General features: G+C 36.3%; 1 protein-coding gene across 4 annotated transcripts in view; it reads right to left on the minus strand.

The window, feature by feature from the left end:
* AFG1L (AFG1 like ATPase) overlaps positions 1 to 25,376 on the minus strand; it is a 202,094-nt gene that overhangs the window by 39,431 nt on the left and 137,287 nt on the right. For all 4 annotated transcript variants that reach the window (XM_088840655.1, XM_055433053.2, XM_088840653.1 and 1 more), the window contains 2 exons: positions 12,230 to 12,300; positions 11,873 to 11,973 (listed from right to left, as the gene is read on the minus strand). In XM_088840655.1, the coding sequence (XP_088696781.1) occupies positions 11,873 to 11,973; positions 12,230 to 12,300 (172 nt within the window). The remainder of the gene's footprint in view (positions 1 to 11,872; positions 11,974 to 12,229; positions 12,301 to 25,376) is intronic.

Here is a 25,376-nt window from a genome sequence, read left to right on the forward strand (position 1 = left end):
GTTCTTGCCTGCAGAATCCCAGGGACAGGGGAGCCTGGTGGGCTGCTATCTCTGGGATCGCACAGAGTTGGACACGACTGACGCGACTTGGCAGCAACAGCAGCAGCCCCCTTTTAAATGGGCATTTCTCTTAAAGTCTTTTTTCTTTAAAATAGTAAACACACACACACACAAAACATAACTTTTAACCCAATATATAGTTATTTCCCTGAAAAAGACTAATTATCATCAACAATTAGTAAAAACTGATCTTTCACTCTAACTTCCAACCTTACAGCAAATTCTTATTTTTTCATTTTTAAAATTTCAGGATAATTATGTAGATTCAGGTTAAAAGTTACTAGTATATACCTTAGCTTTTTAAATCAGATCATGGTATAGGTCAATTATGAGGTTTCATTCCAAAAACTTTCCTCATAATCCGGAGGGCCAATATGAAACAGTTGGGTCCAGGTACGTATGTTGAAACTTTTTTTTTTTTTTTTTACAGTTAAAAGTATTTTTATTAAAAAAGCAAAAATGCAAAGAAATGAACAGAGGAAAATTTATGCGTCGAACCTAGACTGGTCACTTATGATAATATACATGCTACAATTCCATTCTCCCCAATCATCTTACTACATATGTCCTAAATTCCTTCTCATACATTTAATTGCACCCCTCAAACTGGCACAGCAAGGCAAGCAAGGGTTTGTAGGGAAAATTCAGGATTGGATAAATGGTTGGTAGATAAGATGGCTTTCAAGGTGACTTTCAACATCGACTATGACTTTACCTAAAAGGTCGACTGGGAATGAGGTCAGGGTAAAGGACAGAAAGACCTAAGACTCATTTTTGACATTGGATTTACCTTCCTCCCTGCAATAATTTGAACCATTCTCTACTCAGCTCTTTGGAATCTCACTTCTGCCCTACCTGTTCCTATGCTTTAGCCAGGGTGGTAGACTGCCTTATTCAGACAGAGGTCAGAGTATCTGGGGAACAGACACACATGGATCAGCCATGTTACCAGAATGGTTTTGCTGCCAGGAAGGTAAACAGCCAAGGAGATTCTTGGGCTGCCTCAGCTCTGGTGATTAATGCCCTTATTCCCTGATGCTAATCACCACCACTGGCATCCAAACACCATCAGCCTTGACTCTCGGCCAAACAGTGGAAATAAAAGCTATTCATCCTTCAGTATTTACTGAGAGTGTACCAGGTACACAAACCAGAAGTAGTCCCTATTCAGTGGTTTCATTTGGAATGCAACAAATGAAATAGAGACAGAACAAAGAATGAGAACGGAAACCTCTTTTAGCAACACTCCCCAAAAGATTCTGTTTGATACAGTTTGATAAGTCTAACAATATACAAATTAATATGATATAATCAAGACTAATAGACAGTTGAAAAGCAAAACACATATCTGATGGATCTCCATTCCTTGAATACTAAGAACCAAAGAAGAAAGCTAATGAACAAAAAGTTGACAGTGAACAACGTATACACCCATGCATATGCATCAACTGATACATTCTGTGCTCAGACTTTTCGCAAACACACCTGGCCACCTGTCATTATTTTTAAGACACAAATAACAAACTACTCTTGCAAACAGTTACTTGTGAGCACAGTTATCAGTTGAGAAAACAATTTTCTGCAGGTGTAAAAATTACATTTCTCAATAAGGAAAATTTAGGTATAGTCAGTTCACTCATTAAGCCTTTAGAATTCAGTTTTAGTTTGCTTTCTTTGAATAAAGGGTACTTTCATTTTAGGTTCACAGAAATTTAACTCAAAAGAAAGTAGTTCCCAAACTTTTTGGTTTCAGAACTCCCTAACACTCTTGAAAACTATTGAAGAACTATTGAATAAAAAGAATATTGAAGAAATATTGGGTTACATCTCCCAATATTTACTGTATTAGAAATGAAAACTGAAAAAATTCTAAAATATTAATTTATTTAAAATAGCAATGATAAAACTGATATTCAACCTATAAAATAACAGAAATCAAACTTTTGTGAAAATAATTATATTTTCTAAAATGAAAATAATTTTATAAGAGGAATAGCATTGTTTTATACTTTTTGCACATCTTTTTAATGCCTGGCATGATAGAAGACAGTGGAATTCTCAACCTGCTTCTATAGTCAAAATACTGTGACATGTTGCTTTGGTTGAACCAACCTTAGATTGGTTGAAGAAAATCTAGCCTCACACAAATATGCAGTGGAAAAGGGAAAAGTCTTTTAACAGCCTTATTAGATAAATGTGGATTTTCTTCTTTGCTGCTATATGAAAACTCAATAAGAACTTCCTTCCAAAGAGCTCACTATGGAAAAAGGAGGAAAAGGGTAACTTTATTGTGGAGAAGCCCAAAAAACACTACATCAGACAAGTGTGATCAAGGTTAACATCAACAGTGATAAGTCATGTTAATAATATGTACCTTTGATATGATCTGATGAAAATAATACTTGACCTCTGTGGTCTTCCTCCTGAAGTCCACATTTCCAGTCAAGATAGCAGAAAACACCACACAAATCTCAACTGACGGACATTCTACAAAATAACTGACCAGCAAGCCTCAAAATTGTCAGGGTCATCAAAAACAAGGAAAGTCTGAGAAACTGTTACAACCAAGAGGAATCTAAGGAGGCACGATGACTAAAGGTAATGTGGCGCTCTGGATGGATCCTGGAACAGAAAATGAAGACTGGGTAAAAACTAGGAAATCTGAATAATATATGAACTTTAGTTAACAATTCAATATAGGGACTTCCCTGGTCCAATGGTTAAGAACCGGCCTTCCAGTGCAGGAGACGCAGGGGTGATTCCTGGTCAGGAAACTAAGATCCCACATGCCACAGGGCAACTAAGCCCAAGCTACATAACTACCCAGACTATGCACCGTGCAACCAAGACTTGATGCAGCTAAATAAATGAATAAATAGATAAAATAATAATACTATCAATATTGGCTCATTAATGACAACAAATATACCATAGTAATGTATGATGTTAATAACAGGGCAAGCTGGATTTGGGAGTATACGGAAACTCTCTGGACTACCTTCTCAAGTTTTCTATAAGTTTAAAATTCTAAAAAATAAGTCTATTCAAAATTTTTTAAAAATTTGACAAGAATTAATTTTTAAAATGACAGTTGTAATGTAGAATATGAAACTATATTAGCATATTTTTAAAATTCTGTTATATTAAAATCCATTAATCTTTCTTGTATTTTAAATGGACCTTCACCATAAGAGTATACATTGGTTACTGGAAAATATTCATTCAAAGAGTTATGGATATCTTCTAAATGTATTTAATTATATAATACCAGAACTTTGTTAATATCACTATCAATCTCATCAGGAAAAAAAAATATTTAAGAACTGGGAAGAGATACCAAGTTCATGGTGGCAGCAACAAGTTTTCCAAAATTCTACTTTTCACTCATTTGCTCAAATTTTATCATTGGCAACAAATACTGGTAGTTGCTTTCTTAAAGTGAAAGAAGTGAACTTTTTTCTTTATTCATTTTCAAGAAAATGTCTGTTAAACACTGTGAGAAAATGTCTGCCAAACCCAACCATAGTCTGTCTATCACTTATCCTTCCAAGTGAAAATGGTGTTCCATGAAAAAAGTAGGTAGTTTAGCTAACAAATCAAACAACTGCACAAATGCTTTTACTAAAGACAACCCTCATATTTGGAATACAGCAAGAGAACTTTATATATTCTTCCTTCATGACCATGTTTCTCAACAGGTGAGATTTAACAATATCAATCATTTTTACTGCTTCTTCAAGGGCATTTTAGAGTGGAACTGTAAGTACATGGGCAATGAAGAATATAACATTGTTTGGTGCCATTGCCTTGATTCATGCTAAAGCGCCACCAGTTTTAGCCACCATTGCTTTTGCTCTATTACTGCAAATGTCACCACAATGAAAAAGGCAAACAGTATCCTAGTATTATTATAGAGAGTTTTGACCCCCAGGACTTCTGAAAGTGTCTCTAGCCCCTGGACTTCTAAGAACCACACTTCAAAAACCACTGACTTAACTAATGATATTTCTGACTTCTCCATCACCCTGTGATTAAGCCAAGTAACTATGTCAAGGAAAGGAAAGGAAACCCTAAAGTTCATGTTATGTCTGAAGAAATGAATTTGTTCCACTTTCCTTACCACAGGTCTAATGTGGAGGGAGTGACAGGGAACAAAGATCATTCAAACTTATTCTCTTTTACCTTCCCACAGTTCTCTGAGGCAGGGCTTCCCAACTTTTTTCATATCATGATTGGGAGGTAAAAAATGATACTTTTTACTAAGGAGTAAAGGAATGCGGCTGCCTAAGGCTTGAGGCCCCTATCCTGAAGGTACAGGCCCTAGGTTGCCTTTAGGAGGATGGAGAGGTCAGTAGCTGGGCCCATTCCCAGTGGACATTCCAAGGTATGTGAGTTGGACAGTTCTGCACCAAGGTTCTAACAAAGAGGCAGGTCTCTCAGACTGGAGGCTATCTTCTCCCCAGCCAGTTTCATGCTTTACATAAGGCTTAAGGTTTAGCTCAGATGTGGCAATTCACAAAGTACCTGATTGTACTTCATGGGAGAATCAGAATTATATTAAAGATTTGATGTAGAATTTTTCCAGAACAGTATTTCAGATATACTGTAGTGATTAAGAGCACAGAATCTGACTCCTAGACTACCAAGGAGTTCAAGTCTTGGGCTCTGCCACTGACTAGCTATGTGATCTTGGGAAAGTAACTTAATATCTTGGTGCCTCAATTTCTCCACCTATAAATTGGGATAGTAGTAACTACCTATTTTAAATATTAAATTAATTAATATATACAAAGTACTTAGAATGATGCCTGTACATGGTAATGTTTGCTACTATTACTATGAAGGTACTATCCGTTCCGTTCCGTTCCGTTCAGTCGCTCAGTCGTGTCCAACTCTTTGCGACCCCGTGGACTGTAGCCTACCAGGCTTCTCCGTGGGTCTCCTAATTGAGACTGTTTCTCTGGGCAGGATAGTGTTGAACTGTAGATTAGCAGAGAATGGGAATCCCACAGACCAAAAGACCAGATGTTCAGTTGCAGGATTCCAGATCTGAGGAACTGTGCTTGGAGCTGGGAGGGGTATAGGAGTCCTCTTCCTGCAAAGTATTCAATATCTGAACTGATAGTTTTTAAGGGTTGCAGAGAAAAGCAAAATCATCATACCAAGAAAATACTAACAAACAAACTTTAAAATGTAGCCCTTCATGAAATAACAAAGATCAGCATGGAAATAAATAAAATAGAGCCTACAAAGACAATGGAAAAGATCAATAAAACTAGGAACTGGTTCTTTGAAAACATAAAATTCACAAACCTTTAGCTAGATTCACCAAGAGAAAAACAGAGGACTTAAATAAAATCAGAAATTAAAGAGGATACATTACAATTGGTACCACAGAAATACAAGGGATCAAAGAGACTATTATGTGTACACAGAAGTATTATTTACAATAACCAAAACATAGAGACAACCTAAATGTCTGGCTGATGAATGGATAAAAAAGATGTGGTCCCTATATATAATGAAATACTACTCACCCATAAAAAAACAGGAAAATAATGTCATTTGCAGCAATATGGATACAACCAGAGATTATCACACTAAGTGAAGTCAGTCAGAAAGAGAAAGACAAATACCATGTGATATTACTTATACATGGAATCTAAAATATGGCACAAATAAGCATATCCACAAAACAGAAATAGACACAGACACAGAGAATAGACTTGTGGTTTCCAAGGGGGAGGGGGAGAGGGATGGGGAGGACTGAGAGTGTAGAATTAGCAGATGTAAACTACCATATATAAGGTGGATAAATAACAAGGTCCTACGACATAGCATAGGGAACTATATTCAATATCCTGTGATAAATCATAATGGAAAAGAATACTTTTAAAAAAACTGAATGTCTATATGTGTTTGAGTCACTTTGCTGTATAGCAGAGATTGGCACAACACTGTAAATCAACTATACTTCAATTTAAAAATTAAATTAAAAAGAGACTCTTATGAACAATTACACATCAACAAATTTGACAACCTAGAAGAAATGGATAAATTCCTAGAAGCATACAACGTACCAAGACTGAATCATTAAAAAAATACAGCAAATTTAGCAGTGACATTGAATCAAAAATCAAAAACCTCCCCAAATCAAAAACCAGACAGTTTCACTGGTGAATTCTATGAAGCATTCAAAGAAGAAGTAATACCAATACTTCCCAAACTTTTCTAAACAATAGAAGAGGTAACACTTCCAAATTCATTTAACAAGCCTGGCATTATCCTGATACCAAAACCAGACAAGGATGTCATAAGAAAAGAAAATTATAGGCCAATACCCCTGATGGCTTCCCAAGTGACTGAGTGGTAAAGAATCCGCCTGCAATGCAGGAGACACAGGTTAGATCCCTGGGTTGGGAAGATCCCCTAGAGGAGGAAATGCCAACCCATTCCAGTATTCTTGCCAGGATAATCACACGGACAGAGAAACCTGCTGGGCTACAGTCCATGTGGTCACAAAGAATCAGACACAACCGAGAATGCATATCCCTGAGGAACACAGATGCAAAAATCTTGAAAAAATACTAGCAAACCAAGTTCAACAATACATTAAAAGGATCACACAATATTAAAATGGAATTGGGATTTATTCCAGTTATGCAAGGATGGTTCAACATGTGCAAAGTAGTCAATTTGGGCACACTAAATTAACACAATGAAGGATATAAATCATTTAATGATCTCAAGAGATTCAGTAAAAGCATTTGGACACAATTCAACATCCATTTATGATAAAAATTTTAAACAAAGTGGATACAGAGGTAATGTACCTCAGTATGGTAAAGAACATATATAATAAGCCCATAGCTAACATTAGACTCTATGGCAAAAAGTTAAAAGTTTTTCCTCTCAGATCAAGAACAAGACAAAGATGCCCACTCTCAGAACTCTCATTCAACATATTATTGCAAGTTTTAGCTAGAGCAATTAAGCAAGAAAAAGAAGTAAAAGGCATCCAAATTGAAAGGGAAGAAATAAAACTGTCACTGTTTGCAGATGCCATGCCATATATAGAACACTCTAAAGACTCCACCAAAAAACTGTTAAAACTAATAAAAAGAATTCAGCAAAGTCATAGGATACAAAATCATATACAAAAATTTATGTTTCTATATATTAATAACAAACTATCAGAAAGAGAAATTAAGAAAACAATCTGATTTATAACTGCATCAAAAAGAATAAAATACTTGAGAATAAATTTAACTAAGAGGAGGAAAGACCTATTTGCTGAAAACTACAAGAGATTAATGAAAGAAATGAAAGAAGATACAAATAAATGAAAGGATAGTCCACGCTTATGGATCAGAAGAATTAATATTGTTAAAATGTCCGCACTACCCAAAGCAATCTATAGACCCAATGCAATCCCTATCAAAACTCCAATGGTACTTTTCATAAAAATAGAAAAATCAAAAAATTTATGTAGAACTAAAGAAGAGCCTGAATACCCAAAGAAATCTTGAGAATTTTTGTCGGCTATAGGCATCATGCTCTCCAATTTCAAACTATATTACAATGCTATCCCTGGTGGCTCAGAGGTTAAAGCGTCTGCCTCCAATGCGGGGGACCCGGGTTCGATCCCTGCATCGGGAAGATACCCTGGAGAAGGAAACGGTAACCCACTCCGGTATTCTTGCCTGGAGAATCCCATGGACGGAGAAGCCTGGTAGGCTACAGTCCACGGGGTCGCAAAGAGTCGTGAGCGACGGAACGGAACAGATAGCAACCAAAACAGTATAATATTTGTATGAAACAAGGTACATAGATTCGGAGAAGGCAATGGTAAGCCACTCCAGTACTGTTGCCTAGAAAATCCCATGGATGGAGGAGCCTGGTAGGCTGCAGCCCGTGGGGTCGCTAAGGGTCGGACATGACTGAGCGACTTCACTTTCACTTTTCACTTTCACACATTGGAGAAGGAAATGGCAACTCCACTCCAGTGTTGTTGCCTGGAGAATCCCAGGGACGGGGGAGTCTGGTGGGCTTCCGTCTGTGGGGTCACACAGAGTCGGACACGACTGAAGTGACTTAGCAGCAGCAGCAGCAGGTACATAGATTAATGGAACAGAACAGAGAACCCAGAAATGAATCCATGTATATGGTCAATTAATTAATGACAAAGGAGCCAAGAACATACAATAGGGAAAGGACAGTCTTTCCAATAAAGGGTGTGAAAAGTGGACAGCCACATGCAAAAGAATGAAACTTGATCACTATCTTACCCCAAATACAAAAATTAACTCAAAATGGATTAAAAAATTGAAGGTAACACCTGAAACCATAAAACTCTTAGAAGAAAACATGGGCAGTAAGCTCCTTAACCTAGACCTTGGTGATGTTTTTTAAATCTAGCATGAAAACCAAAAGCAACAAAATCAAAAATAAAGTGGGAATACATCAGACTAAAAAACTTCTGCACAGTAAAGGAAACCATCAGCAAAATGAAAAGGCAACCTATTGAATGGAAGAAAATTTGCAAATCATACATCTGATAAGGGGTTAATATCCAAAATATATGAAGAACTCATTCAATAGCAAAAAAATAGATAAAATCCAATTTTAAAACGGGCAGATGACCTAAACAGATATTTTTCCAAAGAAAATATAGATGGCCATCAGATAATGTGTAACATCACTAATCCTCAGGGAAATACAATTCAAATCCACAGTGAAATATCACCTTACATCAGTTGGAATGGCTAGCATAAAAAAGACAAGATATAAGCGTTGGTGAGGGTATAGAGAAAAAGGACTCTTGAACACTATTGGTGGTAATGTAAATTGGTGCAGATAGCATGGAAAACATTATGGAAGTTCCTTGAAAAATTAAAAATAGAACTACCATATGATCCAGCAGTTCTACTACTCAGTGTTTATCTGAAGACAATAAAGACAGTAACTTGAAATTATAATATGTACCACATAATCACTGCAGCATTATTTACAATACACTCCAGTGTTCTTGCCTGGAGAATCCCAGGGACGCGGGAGCCTGGTGGGCTGCTGTCTATGGGGTCACACAGAGTCGGACACAACTGAAGTGACGCAGCAGCAGCAGCAGCAGCAGACATGGAAACAACCTAAGTGCCAGTCAATAAATGAAAGCAAATGTGGTATACCTACATAATGAAAGATGAAATATTATTCGGCCATAAAAAAGAATGAAATCTTGCCATTTGCAACAACATGGATTGACCTTGAGGGCATTATGCTAAGTGAAGTAAGTTAGAGAGAGAAAGACAAATACTGCATGATCTCACTTACATGTGGAATCTAAAAATACAAAAACAAAACAAGAAAACAAGCTTATACCTACAGACAGCAGATTGGTGGCTGCAAGGGATGGGACTTGCGGAGTGGGAGAAATGGGTGAAAGAGGTCAAAAGGTACAAACTTTCAGTTATAAAATAAATAAGTCATAGGGATATAATGTATAGCATGAGAATTATAATTAATAATATTATATTGCATATTTGAAAGTTGCTGCTGCTGCTGCTGCAAAGTCACTTCAGTCGTGTCCGACTCTGTGTGACCCCACAGACGGCAGTCTACCAGGCTCCCCCGTCCCTGGGATTCTCCAGGCAAGAACACTGGAGTGGGGTGCCATTTCCTTCTCCATGAAAGTTGCTAGTAGATCTTAAAAATTCTCATTACAAAAAAAATAGTTTTAACTATATAAGGTAATAGGTGTTAACTAGACTTACTGTGGTGGTCATTTTGCAATGTATAAAAGTATTGAAATCACTGTCGTACACCAGAAACTAATACGTTAGTAGGTCAGTTATACTTCAATTAAAAAAAAATATAATCCTTCCTCAAACTTGCATCACAGCTTAATACTAGCTTAATCCAACCTACCATGTCAATATTCAATGTCAGTCATCCAGTCTGATGTAGTAAGTATCCCACAATTACAATATGGATATAAAGCAAATGTATTCAAGCAAAGTCACTGACAAATGAAGATCTAGCCAACTTGAAGAAAGAAAAAACTCAACAAGGACAATGACACCATAAGAACTTTAAAAGAAAGTAACTGAAATAGTCATGAATTAAACAGGGCTTTCCATGTACTCAAACAACCAAATTATGAAACATAGGATATACTATTTCATCACCCTAAAATTTTGTCAAGAAAGGTATGCCAAAAAATAAATAGTAATTTGTTCATTGTTTATTTTAGGAATTTAGTTCTTAGTTGCTATTATAATCCATTTTTTGGTCAAATAAGATAAAAATAATTATTTTTATGTGTTATCTCAATTTTTCAAGGTAATGTTCCAATCACTCTTCTTCCTCACGACCCCCATACAGTAGACCATGAAGATTTTAGTCCCTGATTAGTGACCTTTTCTTGGTACTAAGTATCCTGAAATAATAAGCACATAGAAAAAAAAGAGACAAAAACTCAGTAGTTGTTCCAAGAGACCTACCTTTGCCCTACTACCCCAAGACACAATTGATCTGTCCTTCCCTTTCCTCACTAGGTCCCCTTCTATGGAAGTAGGGTAAGCTTCTCAGATAATATAAGATTTTTCCCAAGTTTATTTCTTGGGCAAAGTAAGTAAAACTTAAATGGAAGCCAGCTTCTCAGATAATATAAGATTTTTCCCAAGTTTATTTCTTGGGCAAAGTAAGTAAAACTTAAATGGAAGCCCTAATAAAATTATGCCTAAAGAGATTAGGTTATTTGGACCTTGATGAGATTGACCCAATAGAAGTATGAAGGGTCCATATCACCCAGAATGACTTTCATAACCAGACACTTGACATTATCAACCTGTCTGAGGATTCTAATTCATTCTAATCATTATGGGTCTTGAAGTGCTTTATTACCGTGATAACATCTGTAGATTGGATTCATCTCTCCGGGTTGAAAATTACAAATTTAGAAGTAATGAAGTTACTAGTTTTTAAGAAAAGTAGCCATAAATTGGCTAGCAGGTATAAAAAATATTTTCTCTTCTCCCTGAAAAGTAATTCCTTTAGCTACCTAAAAGTCAAGATAAATCAGAGAGACCAGTTGGAATGATAAATTATACATGACAATGAGGTATTATGCTTAAAGTTATATTTAATTGACTTTGTTTTTCTTAAGATTTATAGTCAACTGAATACTCATTGAGTCCTGAGAATTCCCAGAGCTTTTAAAAGAAAGAATTCATATCTATAATTAATTTGCAATCAATGTCTCTCTTATTTATATGAAAATGTGTGTATATATTTTTTTCTCTGTTGGTATACTGTTATATAATATAGATGTCACAGTTTAAAAAATTCACTTTCCTTAACCTGACCCAAATGAGTCAGATATTATAACAATGACTGAGGATCCATGAGAACAAGGAATGGAAACTCTTTTACATCATACTTCCTGGATCACGGTCGTATTACGTCATCTTCTTTTCCCCACATACTAACCTCACATCTTTTTAAAAAAATTTTTTTCTTACGTTTGACTTTTACACAATATCCCTAAAGCCCATTTTAGTTTTGCTTCCAGCAATAGTTGACAGCTCTCTCTGTATTTCTAATTTTGTGTTAGAGCCCTTCTAAGTGTAAATTTTTTGCCAATATCTATAAAAAGCACATGGGCATATACAGATGAGTATTTCTCTTAATGAGACTAATAAACCAGTTCTGACTTGGTAAACTGAATTTTAAAATTTGAAACAGGCACAGAGGAAAATATGAAGTATTTTAACATGTGAAAGGCCACTGAGTCTGAATGTGTCTGGATACTCACTCTCTCACACAGCTCTTCAAATGTGCAGTCGGCAATGGTTCCACAGGCTTTATTCAGCCGCAGCTCTCTGCCTTGCACTTTTAGAATCCTTGGTCTAGTTACTATGGGAACATGAACAAAGACTCAATCTTGTCTGGATAATTACTATAAAATTCATCTCTTACAGATAGGAAATGCATAGCTTGATGAATAATAGCACATGATTCAACACATAAATTAGACAAAATGCTGATACAATGACTGCCACTTGAGCATGGCATCAACCCATATACAGCAATGGAACTTATTAATTGGTCAGTGGAGATTGGGCATTGTGTTCTAAATGTATTCTCTTTCAAGAGAAATTAACTTACGTACAATCATTTTGTTTCTGAGCCAGCTCATCAAACAACTTATCCATGACAGCCTCCACATCAGCTTCACTTGTGCTACAGTGAAAAGAATAATAGAATATGAAATTAATAACACTTGAAGCCAACATCAAACAGCTGCCTGAGCCTGCTTAGCTTTTTGCCTATAAAAAAAAGAACAGGATGTTATGCTCTAAATACAAACATTAGATTTAGAATACACTTAAAAGCAGAGAATATTAACTCTCAGGTAGATGATTCTGCCTTATTTGCATACACTGAAAGACTTCTGTGCTTCTGGCTGTTTCCAGTAATGAGACGATACAGGCAGAGTAAATCCATTAATACTATGTGTACACAATGAGAAGAAAGGCTTCTGGCTCTCTCTTGCATGCAAAACAAGAACAAATAGACAAGGCAGTCAAGGATCCAGCAAAGTATCCTTTGAAATCTCTACTGAGAGGGTACATGTGAAATTAAATATTGAAGCTGCCTTTTAAAAAAATCAAGTCAAACCACTGACTGAGAGGATCAAACATCCAGAATTAAATTACCAGCTTCAAAATACCAACTTGATCTGCACATCAATAACTTTATCAGACTTCGAATACAAGGACGATTACAGACCACACAGTTTCTCTCAAAAATATCCTTGTTGGAAATCCAAGAAAATTCTCTTCTTCTGTGATGCCCACCATTGCAGATACTATGAAGTTAGTCTCCTCAAAGAATCCTTTGTATTCTAATTAGAAATCACCATATGGTTTAGGAAACCCACATATACAAATGTGATAATACTATGGCCTTTTTTCCTCTCACATTTTTTTTAAAGATGGGTTGATAAATTAACAGTCAATAAACCAAAATAACTGGCAGAAGAAATAAATGCTGTTAAAAAAACTTCAAGTGAAAATATAAGTTTACTTCAACTCTATGTACAAACTTACACAGGATGACCTGCCAATATGCTTAATTTTGACACACAAATCACTCTTATCTAGGTGTGGAAGCAATTAAACTCAGTTCTGGAATCCATCTTAAAGTCTTATTCAAAACTTATAAATTATTTTTTCTTTACATTAAGCTTAAACTAAACCGAAATAATTTCTTCCTTGAGATAATTGTCAGGTGGCAGGCATTTAACACACAAGCACCTAATTCTTCAAATGTTCTACAGTAAATGTCTTTAAAATGCAACAAAGCACACAGTCACTATGAAGAGTTTGGAACTGTCACATTTCAAGTAGTAACCACTCTACCTCAAGGATCTTTAAAATATCATTTGCAATGGTTAGCTTTGCAGGGGAATGCTATTTGACTTATATAAAGACTTGTATGATAATTGAATAGAGCTGTATTAAGGTAATAAAATGACACTACAGAAAGAGTGATTATAGAGAGAATAAATAATTTTGAAGGCACAAAGAAATCCTACAAACTAACATAAATGTCAGTGCCCACACCAAGCACATGTATGTTTAGATGGCTTTGCCAACATCATTCACAGGGATTCATTTGGAATCATCTCTACTTTGCAATAGTGGTGTATATACACACAACTGATGGATAAGGGAGATATTTTTTAATGGATATATAAAGAAGAGAACAATGTCGACAACCCTGGACATCTGCTGGCTTTCAGTAAGTTACCCTGTCCTTATGTTAGGCATGTTACCCAGTAAAGAGGGGAAAATGAATTTGGAAAAATAACCAAAATAGAAGACAGTTAGATGGGGAAACAGTGGAAATAGTGTCAGATTTTATTTTTTTGGGCTCCAAAATCACTGAAGATGGTGACTGCAGCCATGAAATTAAAAGACACTTACTCCTTGGAAGGAAAGTTATGACCAACCTAGATAGCATATTAAAAAGCAGAGATGTTACTTTGCCAATAAAGGTCCGTCTAGTCAACGCTATGGTTTTTCCAGTGGTCATGTATGGATGTGAGAGTTGAACTGTGAAGAAAGCTGATCGCCGAAGAATTGATGCTTTTGAACTGTGGTGCTGGAGAAGACTCTTGAGAGTCCCTTGCTGCAAGGAGATCCAACCAGTCCATTCTAAAGGAGATCAGTCCTGGGTGTTCATTGGAAGGACTGACGCTGAAGCGGAAACTCCAATACTTTGGCCACCTCATGCAAAGAGTTGACTCACTGGAAAAGACTCTGATGCTGGGAGGGATTGCGGGCGGGAGGAAAAGGGGACGATAGAGAATGAGATGGCTGGATGGCATCACCGACTTGATGGACATGAGGTTGAGTGAACTCCGGGAGTTGGTGATGGACAGGGAGGCCTGGCGTGCTGCAATTCATGGGGTCTCAAAGAGTCGGACATGACTGATCGACTGAACTGAACTGAACTGATGTTTCTAAAAGCGTATCTGGTAAACAAACAGTTTCTTATAAACTTCCTCAGTGGTGATTCTCTTTATTCTGTGCTCAAATATACTATAATATTAAAATATGGCTCACTAGACTTTAGTCAGGCCACATCTGTGAAATTACTATAAGTGATTTCATTTATAGTGAAATTATATGTGAAATGATAAAATTATTTTTATTATAACAGCATTGTATAAGAAATCCATTATATTATCATAAAAGATTGCTCAGAGGTTACAACACCTAAAATAAAAATTTTTATTTTTATAAATTAGTCTAAAAATAACATTCATAAAAGCAGTTTATGTAAGCTCACAACTGAACATATTGTTATCCACCTAAGGCCAACTTGCACTTGACCTCAGGGAGTAAGTTCTACTGACCTTCTGGATGATAGAAACCTTATCTTCATATTGTTTAACAGAAGGATGAGTGAGTGTGTGATTTTGGTTTTATCAGATGTATCTATACTGATATAAAATAAACATGCAATGAAAGAAATCATTATCAGAAATGAATATATTCTTAATTCCTTAACAATAACTTAAATGATAACACTAGTCTCACATTCCATTCAGACTTCAGATTTCCTTACTTAAGAGGATGCATCAGTCAGAGCTCATCAATTTTTTTAAGAATAAAAATTAGACAAGTAACAAGAGAAATTAAAGTTTACCTGTCTCTACCAGCCTAAAGATAGTTTATGAACATTCATGTTCATATATATCTGGTTTAAACATATTGAGTGTGTTTTGTAATTCTAGTCAAAAATTTGGATGATTCTAAACATTTTCAATGTGTCACACATGGAATAAAAAAGCTATCATTTGTTGAACAGCTATTATGCAGCAGTAAGTTTACCTATACCATCCCTACTTGCCATGTAGTATGTATTATTATCACATTTTTATTAAAGAGAAAAATGAAACTCAGAGAAATAGGTCATTTTATATAAGATCTGAATACATAAAATTTTAAATTCTTTGTATAATGGAAAGTATTATAAATAAAATATATAGGCACATTAAACTGGGAAACACATAGGCAACATTTATGGCATATATAGAAAATTGAATACTCCAATAGGAAAACTGTCAAATGACCTGAACAGGCAAATGGCATTAAAAAAAAATAGCTCAGTGGGCAAAATGCATATGTAAAGTGGTTCATTCTTACTAGTGATAAAAATGCAGTGTAAAATCATGACAGACCATTGTTTTATCCAAACTGGCAGAGATAAGGAAAAAGATAAAATAGCTGGAACAAGCATAGGTAAGGGGGAAAAGAACCTTCTCATGCACCATAGAATGTAAAATTGGTACAAGAGTTCAAGGTAACCAGATAATATGTAATAAAAGCATTAAAAACATGCATATCATATCACCCCACTATTCCACTCATAGGAATCTCATGTGTAAATAATAATGGTTAATGACTGTACGGATGTTCACTGTGACACTGCTAGCATCAAAAAAAAGTATAAAAGAGGGCTTCCTTGGTGGTATAGTGGCTAACAGTCCACCTACCAACACAGGGGACATGAGTCGGATCCTTGGTCCAGAAAGATTCCACATGCCCGGGAGCAACTAAGCCCATGCAACACAACTACTGAGCCCGCGCTCTAGAGCCCAGGAGCTGAAACTACTGAACCCATGTGCTGCAGCTACTGAAGCCCATGAGCCCAGAATCTTTGCTCCACAACAAGAGAAGCCATCAAAGTGAGAAGGCTGAGCACCACAACAAATAGTAGCCTCCACTCATCACAACTAAAGAAAACCCACACAGAGTAAGGGAGACCTATCCCAACCAAAAGTAAATACATTCTTTTTAAAGTGTAAAGAACCAAAATGTCCAACAATGGGGAATTTGAAGTACATTTGGATCCACTTATACAATAGGTCATTATATGCAATTTTCCCCTCTTGTCCTAGAATTGTAATTAAGGCTCAAAGTTGATGGGTAGAAGTGGTAAGTACCCCCAAATTGCTAGAAAGAACCACCAATAAGCCACCAATAACTGGATTCAGGCTCTTGCCCCTGTGGTTAAATCATGAGAATAACCAGTCCTATTGCAAATGTCATGCACCCCTACCACACCATAGTGTCTTTAGAAGGAGGGGAAAGAAAGTCAGGAATTGCTGGCTTTTGTGTCTCATATTTGTGATGAGAGCTTTTTCCCTCCCTTCCCTTTAGGAGAGAAGAGGGTGATTTACTCCCCGCAAAACAAGTGATGAGGGAAAGTGATTCTAAGAATATCATGAGGCAAGATAAGGGAGGACTGGAAGAAGGAAAGACTGGCATTGCTTTTGATAAGCAGGACCTTAGCAGACTAAGAAATCAGAAGGTAGGTGGGCCGAGATGAAGCAATTCATTTCTCACAACAGCCTCCCCCACCCTACCCCCGGCCACTACCACCACCACCAAGGTTTGACAGTACTAGATACACTCAAAGACACAGGTGAGGGTCAGGCTGGAGACAAGAGCATTGTCTGAAAATAACACAAAGGCAATTCCTTAGATTCCCTCTTTTCACCTGGACAGCCAGACTCCTGTAACACCTCCACTCCAGCTGAAACCGGTACATTTACTGTCTGGGACAGTTTTAACACTGAGAAAGGTTGAAAGTCACTAAACTGCAATTCTTCAAAGTAAACAACGAAACCAACAGTCCTTACCTCTTCAGCATCCAGAACTCTACCAGTCTAGGAAGCTTCCATCCCAAGAAGCAGACAGAAAGACTGGAGACAACTTTCTGGAGGAAATGAATAGTGAAAAAAATAAAGACCTGCTGATACTGACATTTGGGGGTTCTTCAATGGAAAACCTGACCTGCTACCTTATTACCCTCTTGTTAAGTCCACCAATCAATAAAACCCCATCTATGCACACAAACTTCTCATAAGCTTCATTCTTAAGGTGAATGGACAACAAAAGCATTTCTAGGCATTTAAAGAAATCCTCTAGGATAAAAGATAAAGATCACATAAAGAAATAGAGAAAAGGATCTTGGAGGAAGGGAAGAAAAAAAATACAGAGACCAAAAGGGGAAAGTTATACTCTAATATGCCTTTTATATAGGCACATTGCATTGCATAAATGCTATAAACCAAAAGGACAATTAGGGCCTAAGAAAGAGCTCTGAATAAGAATGCTAAATAAGAAATTTAGGGAAATGGTCACCTGAAACTATCAGAACATTGTTTGTTAATTGGCTATATCCCAATACAAAATAAAAAGCTAAAAATAGAGAAATTTAAGGGAAAAGATTGAAGCAATCTTTCAGAAAATATAGCAGAAATAGAAAAAAGATGGAAAATAGAAAATTTAAAAATTAGAAGATAAATCCAGAAGGTTCAATATCTAACTGGGAGTCATTCTAAAGTCTGGGGTGGTGGGGAGAATGAAGAATCAAATTATCAAAGAAAAAAGAAAACTACATTTTCTAGAACTGAAGGACATGATTTTCTAAATTGAAAGAATCCAATGAATACCAAGCACAAAGAAGGGTAGGAAAAAAACATTCTAAGGCACATTATCATCAAGTTTCAGGAAAGTAGGAATAAAGAAAAAATATCCTAAAGAATTTCAAAGAGAAAAACAGGTCAAACATAAAAGATCAAGAAACTTTCACGTCAAACTTCACAACAGCAATAATGGAAATGTGAAGATTAATGGTTATAGTGCCTAGAAGTTTTGAAGGGAACATTCAAATTATTATGTAAAATTACTGTCAAATTATTCACACCCTAATTATTAATCAAATCAAATAAGGACATTTTTGGACAGATGGACCCTCAAAAATATATATTTCCCATGCAGTCTTCTCAGGAAGATAGTGGAAGGTGTGCTCTATCAGAACAGAGAGAAGAGTTATACTGCTTGGAGGACGAAGCTCTGCCCTAACTGACTCTCCTGATGATGACGGCTGTAAACACGGCACAAGGTACAAGAATAGGTAACTTGAAGGCACTGGAAAGCAGGTAGATTCTAGAAGAAACCCACCCTTGGGAGAAGGGGAAAATGGCATGATACTCATTTTTATAGCTTTCAGACTAAAGACAATAAAATCATACTGCTCAGGGTAACTAAAATCCCAATAGAAAACCTACAGTCCTTAAAGCATGAAGAACCAGAGGAGAGTAGCAGGTAATCACAGAGCTGGAAAACCAGGGGGAATTTCAGAAAAAGTGTTTCTAAGTTGCCAAAAGATATCAATCTGGAAAATTTCTGAAATTCTAAGTAAATCTGTATTTATCACAATACTTCATGTGTCCTCAAATAATGAGTGTCCATAATAACAAACAATGAATCATTTTTCTATTATAGGGTTATACTAAAAGTTTCAGCAGTTTCCAATCCAAAAAACTTTATAATAATAATAAATTCATGGCTTATCACTAGTATAAGTCAATATACTATGACAAGATTATGTACTTCAATAGTATGAAAATGATCTTTACCTGATAAAGACTTATGATAGTAGAAAACATTAGAAGGAAATATTAACACAAAATAAATGCTAAACAAAAGTATTTTAAAATTTAAATACATCAGAAATTTAATATGTGAAAGTCATCATTTTTTAAAGTTTTTATATTTATTATTTTTAAAAGTTTTTTAAAGCACATAGTATTAATTACCAAATCTGATAGTCCTGACCTTTTCTGGTTAATAAATATTCCAAACACAGGAAAATGTCTTTGATTTTGTACCTATATTGATCAAATCAATGACAGTGTGTCCTGAATCATTTTCAACTTGGGTATTAGGATACATATTGCTTCATATAAACTCATTTCCTTTAATAGCAAGTGTCTGGTTTGTTTACTCAATATTATGTGAGATTCATCCTTATTGCGGAGAAGGCAATGGCAGGCCACTCCAGTACTGTTGCCTGGAGAATCCCATGGATGGAGGAGCCTGGTGGGCTGCAGTCCGTGGGGTCGCTAAGGGTCGGACACGACTGAGCGACTTCACTTTCACTTTTCACTTTCACACATTGGAGAAGGAAATAGCAACCCACTCCAGTGTTCTTGCCTGGAGAATCCCAGGGACGGGGGAGCCTGGTGGGCTTCCGTCTATGGGGTCACACAGAGTCGGATACGACTGAAGTGACTTAGCAGCAGCAGCAGCAGCAGCATCCTTATTGACCAATGTATTTTTTTTCCTGTACGGTATATTCTATTGCATTAAAACACCACAATTTATTATTCTACTGTTGATGAATATATTAGTCTGCTAGGGCTGCCACAAAAGAATACCACAGACTGGTGGCTTAAACAACAGAAATATATTTTATCACAGTTCTGGAGGATGGAAGTCTTAAGACCAAATTGTAGTCAGGTTTCATTTCTTTTGAAGTTTATCTTGGCTTGCACATGGCCATCTCATTGCTATGTCCTCACATGGGCTTTCCTCTGGCGTCTCTTCCTCTTCTTATAGAAGCACCAGTCCTATGAGATGAGGGTTCCACCCATATGACCTCATGTAATTAATTACCTCCTTAAAGGCCCTACCCCCAAATACAGTCCCATTTGAGTTAGGACTCCAACTATGAATTTTAGAGGAACACAATTCAGTCCCTAACAATGAGCATTTGTGTAATTTATAGTTTGGGGCTACTATGAATAGTACTACTGTGAACATTCTAGTATGAGCCTTTTGGTAAATGTCTTATACATGTTTGCTAGAGTAGAATTGCTATTCATAGGATAAATCTGCATTCAGCTTAGTAGAAACGACCAGTATCTACTGCAGATACTGCAGCTTTCCAAAGGAGTTGAAGCAATTTATTCTCACACTTGCAGTGCACAAAAAGTTCTACTTGTTCCATATCTTTGCCAACACTTGGTATTCTCCTTATATTCCATTTTAGTGATTATGGTAGACATATGATAAATAATTTTAATCTAAATTGCCTCATATTATTTTTAGAAATGAAATAAAAATACAAATATGATTTAATCACTGCAACAGTTAATCCAGAAGCATTTTCTTGGTAAAATGAAGCTATGATATACATGGAAAAATTTAAATCTATTCTTAAAACGCCTAAGATCGCTTGACTTTTTTTAAGTAGTAAATTTCAAGAATATAACTTTATTATAAAAATTTCAACCAGAGAAAATGTCTTTAACTTCCAAAAGGGGGGTGGGCGTAAATGCACTTATAATGGAGAAAAACAAGAGTAACAGCAGTGATTCTGCAACTCCAGGACCCTCTTGTCAGTTTTCCAGTGAAACTATTTAAAAAGACAGCAGCATTATCTTACGCTAAAAATCTATTCTCAGAGGTACAATCATTTCTGTGAAGCTCTAAAAAAGGTTAAGGGTCAGCTAGCTTCAAAAAAAACAAAAACAAAACTAGTGTTTAGAACATACAATGTAAGGTTGTCAACAGGTGTATTCAGAAAACAAATGTACAAAAACCACACAAGGATATAGACTATATAAAATACAAATAGTGATTAAAATTACTCTCAAATTACAAACATACTTGAAAGTATTCCAGCCTAACCAGTAAAACTAAGGAGGGATGAAGCCTGGTAGTCAAAAGCAGTTGCATGGAAAAGCTAGAGCATAAAGATGCCACTAAATTAAACATAATTTTTTTCAGTGTAAAAGGGGAGCTAAATTCAGAATTTTCTTCTGGGGCTATAAGAATATCATGTCACATGGATGGAAGAATGTGTTCTGCTCAGCTTTGTGTAGTTCAATTTTAACCACAGAGGCATATCTTAAAGAAGAGTGACTTGAGTAGCATCAAACGATCAGGAGAAAATACAGGAATTAAGCTCAGATGCTCTGAATCATATTCCCTTTTCTCTCATAAGGGAAGACAGAAACATAAGCTCCTACAAGTGAGTAGGGATAAAGAATTTAAGGGAATTCTAATTCTGGATAACTGTCCCATCAATGGGATGCCTCGGTAGAGCAGATGAGATGCAAAACAGAAAATCTGCTCACAGATAATCAAAAGGTGACTATGGTCAGAGAATTAAGTCATATTTGAAGAATAAGCAGAGTCACTCTTTTCCAATGTTTTTTTTCTTGGCAGGGGTCAGAGTATGAGGGACCCAAGCAGAGCACAGACTCTTTTTCCTCTGTTCTAAATGCTCTGTGTAAAATCCACCTATTTCATTGCTTCTGTCACTTTTATGCTAGACTCAGAAATTGCAGTAGAGGGGCAGGTTTCTATTTTCTGTCAAGTAGAACTACTGTGTCTTTAAGTCAGAAAAGCCCTGGAATCGACCACTATTTCATTGCCAGGAAATTTGGCATCAACAACTATAGGAATCCTGGATTAAAAGCCTGACTGCTTCAAAAGTATGAGAATCGTAATTTATTTTTCCATAATGAATTAGTAAACAGAGAGGAAAGTAATCAGTAATCTCAATTTTGAGAAAATTTCTATGGCTAAAATCAGGCATTCAACATAAAACTTACACTCAAGAAACAGAGTATGTCAAAAGAGACCTTATTGTTGCTGAATTGTTTGAAATTCTCAACAAAAATTCCAAAACAAGGGGAGGTTTCTAGAAGAGGGTCACACATGAATTTAAATGGAAATTGATTTCTTCAAGAACCTCCTACTTCATTAGGATTGACTCAGAGGAACAGAATGCTACCCACACTTTGCCCCTTTATCCCCCTTTAAAAATCAACAGCTTGTTAAGGTATCAACAAGTAGAATAGCATTGGCTTTCCTTGGTCCCTCTCTCTTCATGTTCTCTATTCCACAGAGCCAAAGTTGATTCAACGAGGGAGAAATTTCCCCTTCCTCTTAGAGTTCTTGTGCCAAACTTCCCTGGCAGTGAGCCTTCTCACTCTACTGATTCCTTGTGCATTCACGCTGTACAGCTCTTTGTGCTCATACCAAACATAATCTGGGGCTGGAGGCAGGTCTAAGATTAAGTTGGTTTATACTCGCCTTAATATGAAACAGACTTGGTTGCATTTCAAATCCTGTAGGTTTGTTTTACATAACAGAATCAGTTGTTAGGGTAGATTTTGTCCGAGTACTTATCTTCCTCACAATCACTCAAAGACTTAATTGATTGTGCAGAGATCCATTTCAGTCTCTAAATTTCCCACCCTTCTCAATCACCTGGGGAGTAACTTAACTGGTTCCATTAATCTTGACCTATGTATAATGCAAGCAAGCAGGATCTAGTGCCTTTAACTCTCAAATTCCAGACCTTCAACCCTCCTTCTCAGTCCCACTCTCCATATAAAATTTCTACTAAATCTATATATTACATTGCCCACAAATAAATCAATGGTGTAACAAGTAAAATTGCAACTTGGTAGATCCAAAAATAATTATTTTTCTTAAATTTTCAGAAAGGCTAAAATAATTGAACATTTTAAACAACAATAATAAAAACAAAAAGGAAGCTGGAGAATAAGAATCTCTAACTCCTGTTTAAGTGAAGAAGATAGTCACATCCACCTCAGAAAAAGAGGCCAGGGAGTTTCAGTAGGTTAAAAAAAAAAGGTACACAGCAAAATTAACTAAAGACATAGGGCTTTTGCCAGATCAGCTTGACTTATGTTGAAGATTTTTACTTATAAACGTGATATATTTGAAGATGAAATAACAAGATAAGAATTCTAAGGAAAGTTAGCAACTTTCCTCTGTACTTTTATATGTGTAAGTATATATATTATCTACACATGTACATATTATATATATAGCCTATTTATACTTTACTAGATGAGTACAGTCATACAACTGAACATTTTTGTCAATATGTGTAGCTGGAAATGGTGGACCAAATGGACAGCTCCATTCTGGTCCTGTCTAGGCTGCTGAAAAATAAACACTGTAATATGCTGTTAAATTACAGCTCAATAAATGGATAGATGATAAAAGGTATGCTGAGCTGAATAATGGAAACTAATACTGAAATACATAGAAGATGGACTTCTTTTGCTGCTGTTTCAAATATTTCAAATATTCAAATTTCAAATCCTTGACATTTTAATTCAGGAGTCCTTAAGGTAATATAAAATTAATAAATTTTAATTTACATATAAATTATGCCAAATAAGACAATTTTGTGATTTTTGAAAGACACAATAAATGGCCTACCTGACTATGTCCTATAGTATATAAAATAGAAAACTGTTACTGTTATATTTTACTAGTATACAGTTGTAAAGATTGAAGGCCGGAGAAGAAGGGGACGACAGAGGATGAGATGGTTGGATGGCATCACCAACTCAATGGACATGAGTTTGGGTAGACTCCAGGAGTTTGTGATGGACAGGGAGGCCTGGCGTGCTGCAGTCCATGGGGTCCCAAAGAATCGGACATGACTGAGCGACTGAACTGATACAGCTGTAAGCTTGCAATGTCACACAGAGTCACTCATAGATAAAATGACATGGAACAACAGACTGGTTCCAAATAGGAAAAGGAGTGCGTCAAGGCTGTATATTGTCACCCTGCTTATTTAACTTCTATGCAGAGTACATCATGAGGAACGCTGGGCTGGAAGAAGCACAAGCGAGAATCAAGATTGCCGGGAGAAATATCAATAACCTCAGATATGCAGATGACACTACCCTTATGGCAGAAAGTGAAGAGGAACTCAAAAGCCTCTTGATGAAAGTGAAAGAGGAGAGTGAAAAGGTTGGCTTGAAGCTCAACATTCAGAAAACAAAGATCATGGCATCTGGTCCCATCACTTCATGGGAAATAGATGGGGAAACAGTGGAAGCAGTGTCAGACTTTATTTTCTTGGGCTCCAAAATCACTGCAGATGGTGATTGCAGCCATGAAATTAAAAGACGTTTACTCCTTGGAAGGAAAGTTATGACCAACCTAGATAGCATATTAAAAAGCAGAGACATTACTTTGCCAACAAAGGTCCATCTAGTCAAGGCTATGGTTTTTCCCGTGGTCATGTATGGATGTGAGAGTTGGACTGTGAAGAAGGCTGACTGCCGAAGAATCGATGCTTTTGAACTGTGGTGTTGGAGAAGACTCTTGAGAGTCCCTTGGACTGCAGGGAGATCCAACCAGTCCATTCTAAAGGATATCAGTCCTGGGTGTTCACTGGAAGGACTGATGCTAAAACTGAAACTCCAATACTTTGGCCACCTCATGAGATGAGTTGACTCACTGGAAAAGAGTCTGATGCTGGGAGGGATTGGGGGCGGGAGGAGACGGGGACGACAGAGAATGAGATGGATGGATGGCATCACCAACTCGATGGACATGAGTTTGAGTGAACTCCGGGAGTTGGTGATGGACAGGGAGGCCTGGCGTGCTGTGATTCATGGGGTTGCAAAGAGTCGGACATGACTGAGCGACTGAACTGAACTGAACTGAGGAGTTCTTATGACAAAGATACTACTGTGTAAACTACTTTGGAGAATCAATTATCTTTTCCCTACAGGTGACGTTAGAGTAAAGATTCATTACCATTACTGACATTTTAATTATCAAAACATATAGCAACATACAATACTTCATTTTGAATTTGAGACATTTCAGTTTGAATGAAACATTATATTTTACATGTTTCATAGAGATAAAAGTTCTTCACTAAAAAATGACCAAAAATATAATGGAAAATTCATTAAAAGGATGAAAATGTTACACTAAAAACACATACTTAATGTAAGAGAAATAAGGAAGAACAGAGAAACAAAAAGTAATGAAGCATACAGAAAATGAAAAGTAAAAGCTGATGTAAATCCAATTATATCAATAATAACATAATTTGTGAATGAATTAAACAATTTAATCAAAAGGCAGAGATTGGTG

Source organism: Moschus berezovskii, chromosome 10, assembly GCF_049115385.1.
Source record: "Moschus berezovskii isolate FMDL1 chromosome 10, NW_MosBer_1.0, whole genome shotgun sequence".
Taxonomy (NCBI): domain Eukaryota; kingdom Metazoa; phylum Chordata; class Mammalia; order Artiodactyla; family Moschidae; genus Moschus; species Moschus berezovskii.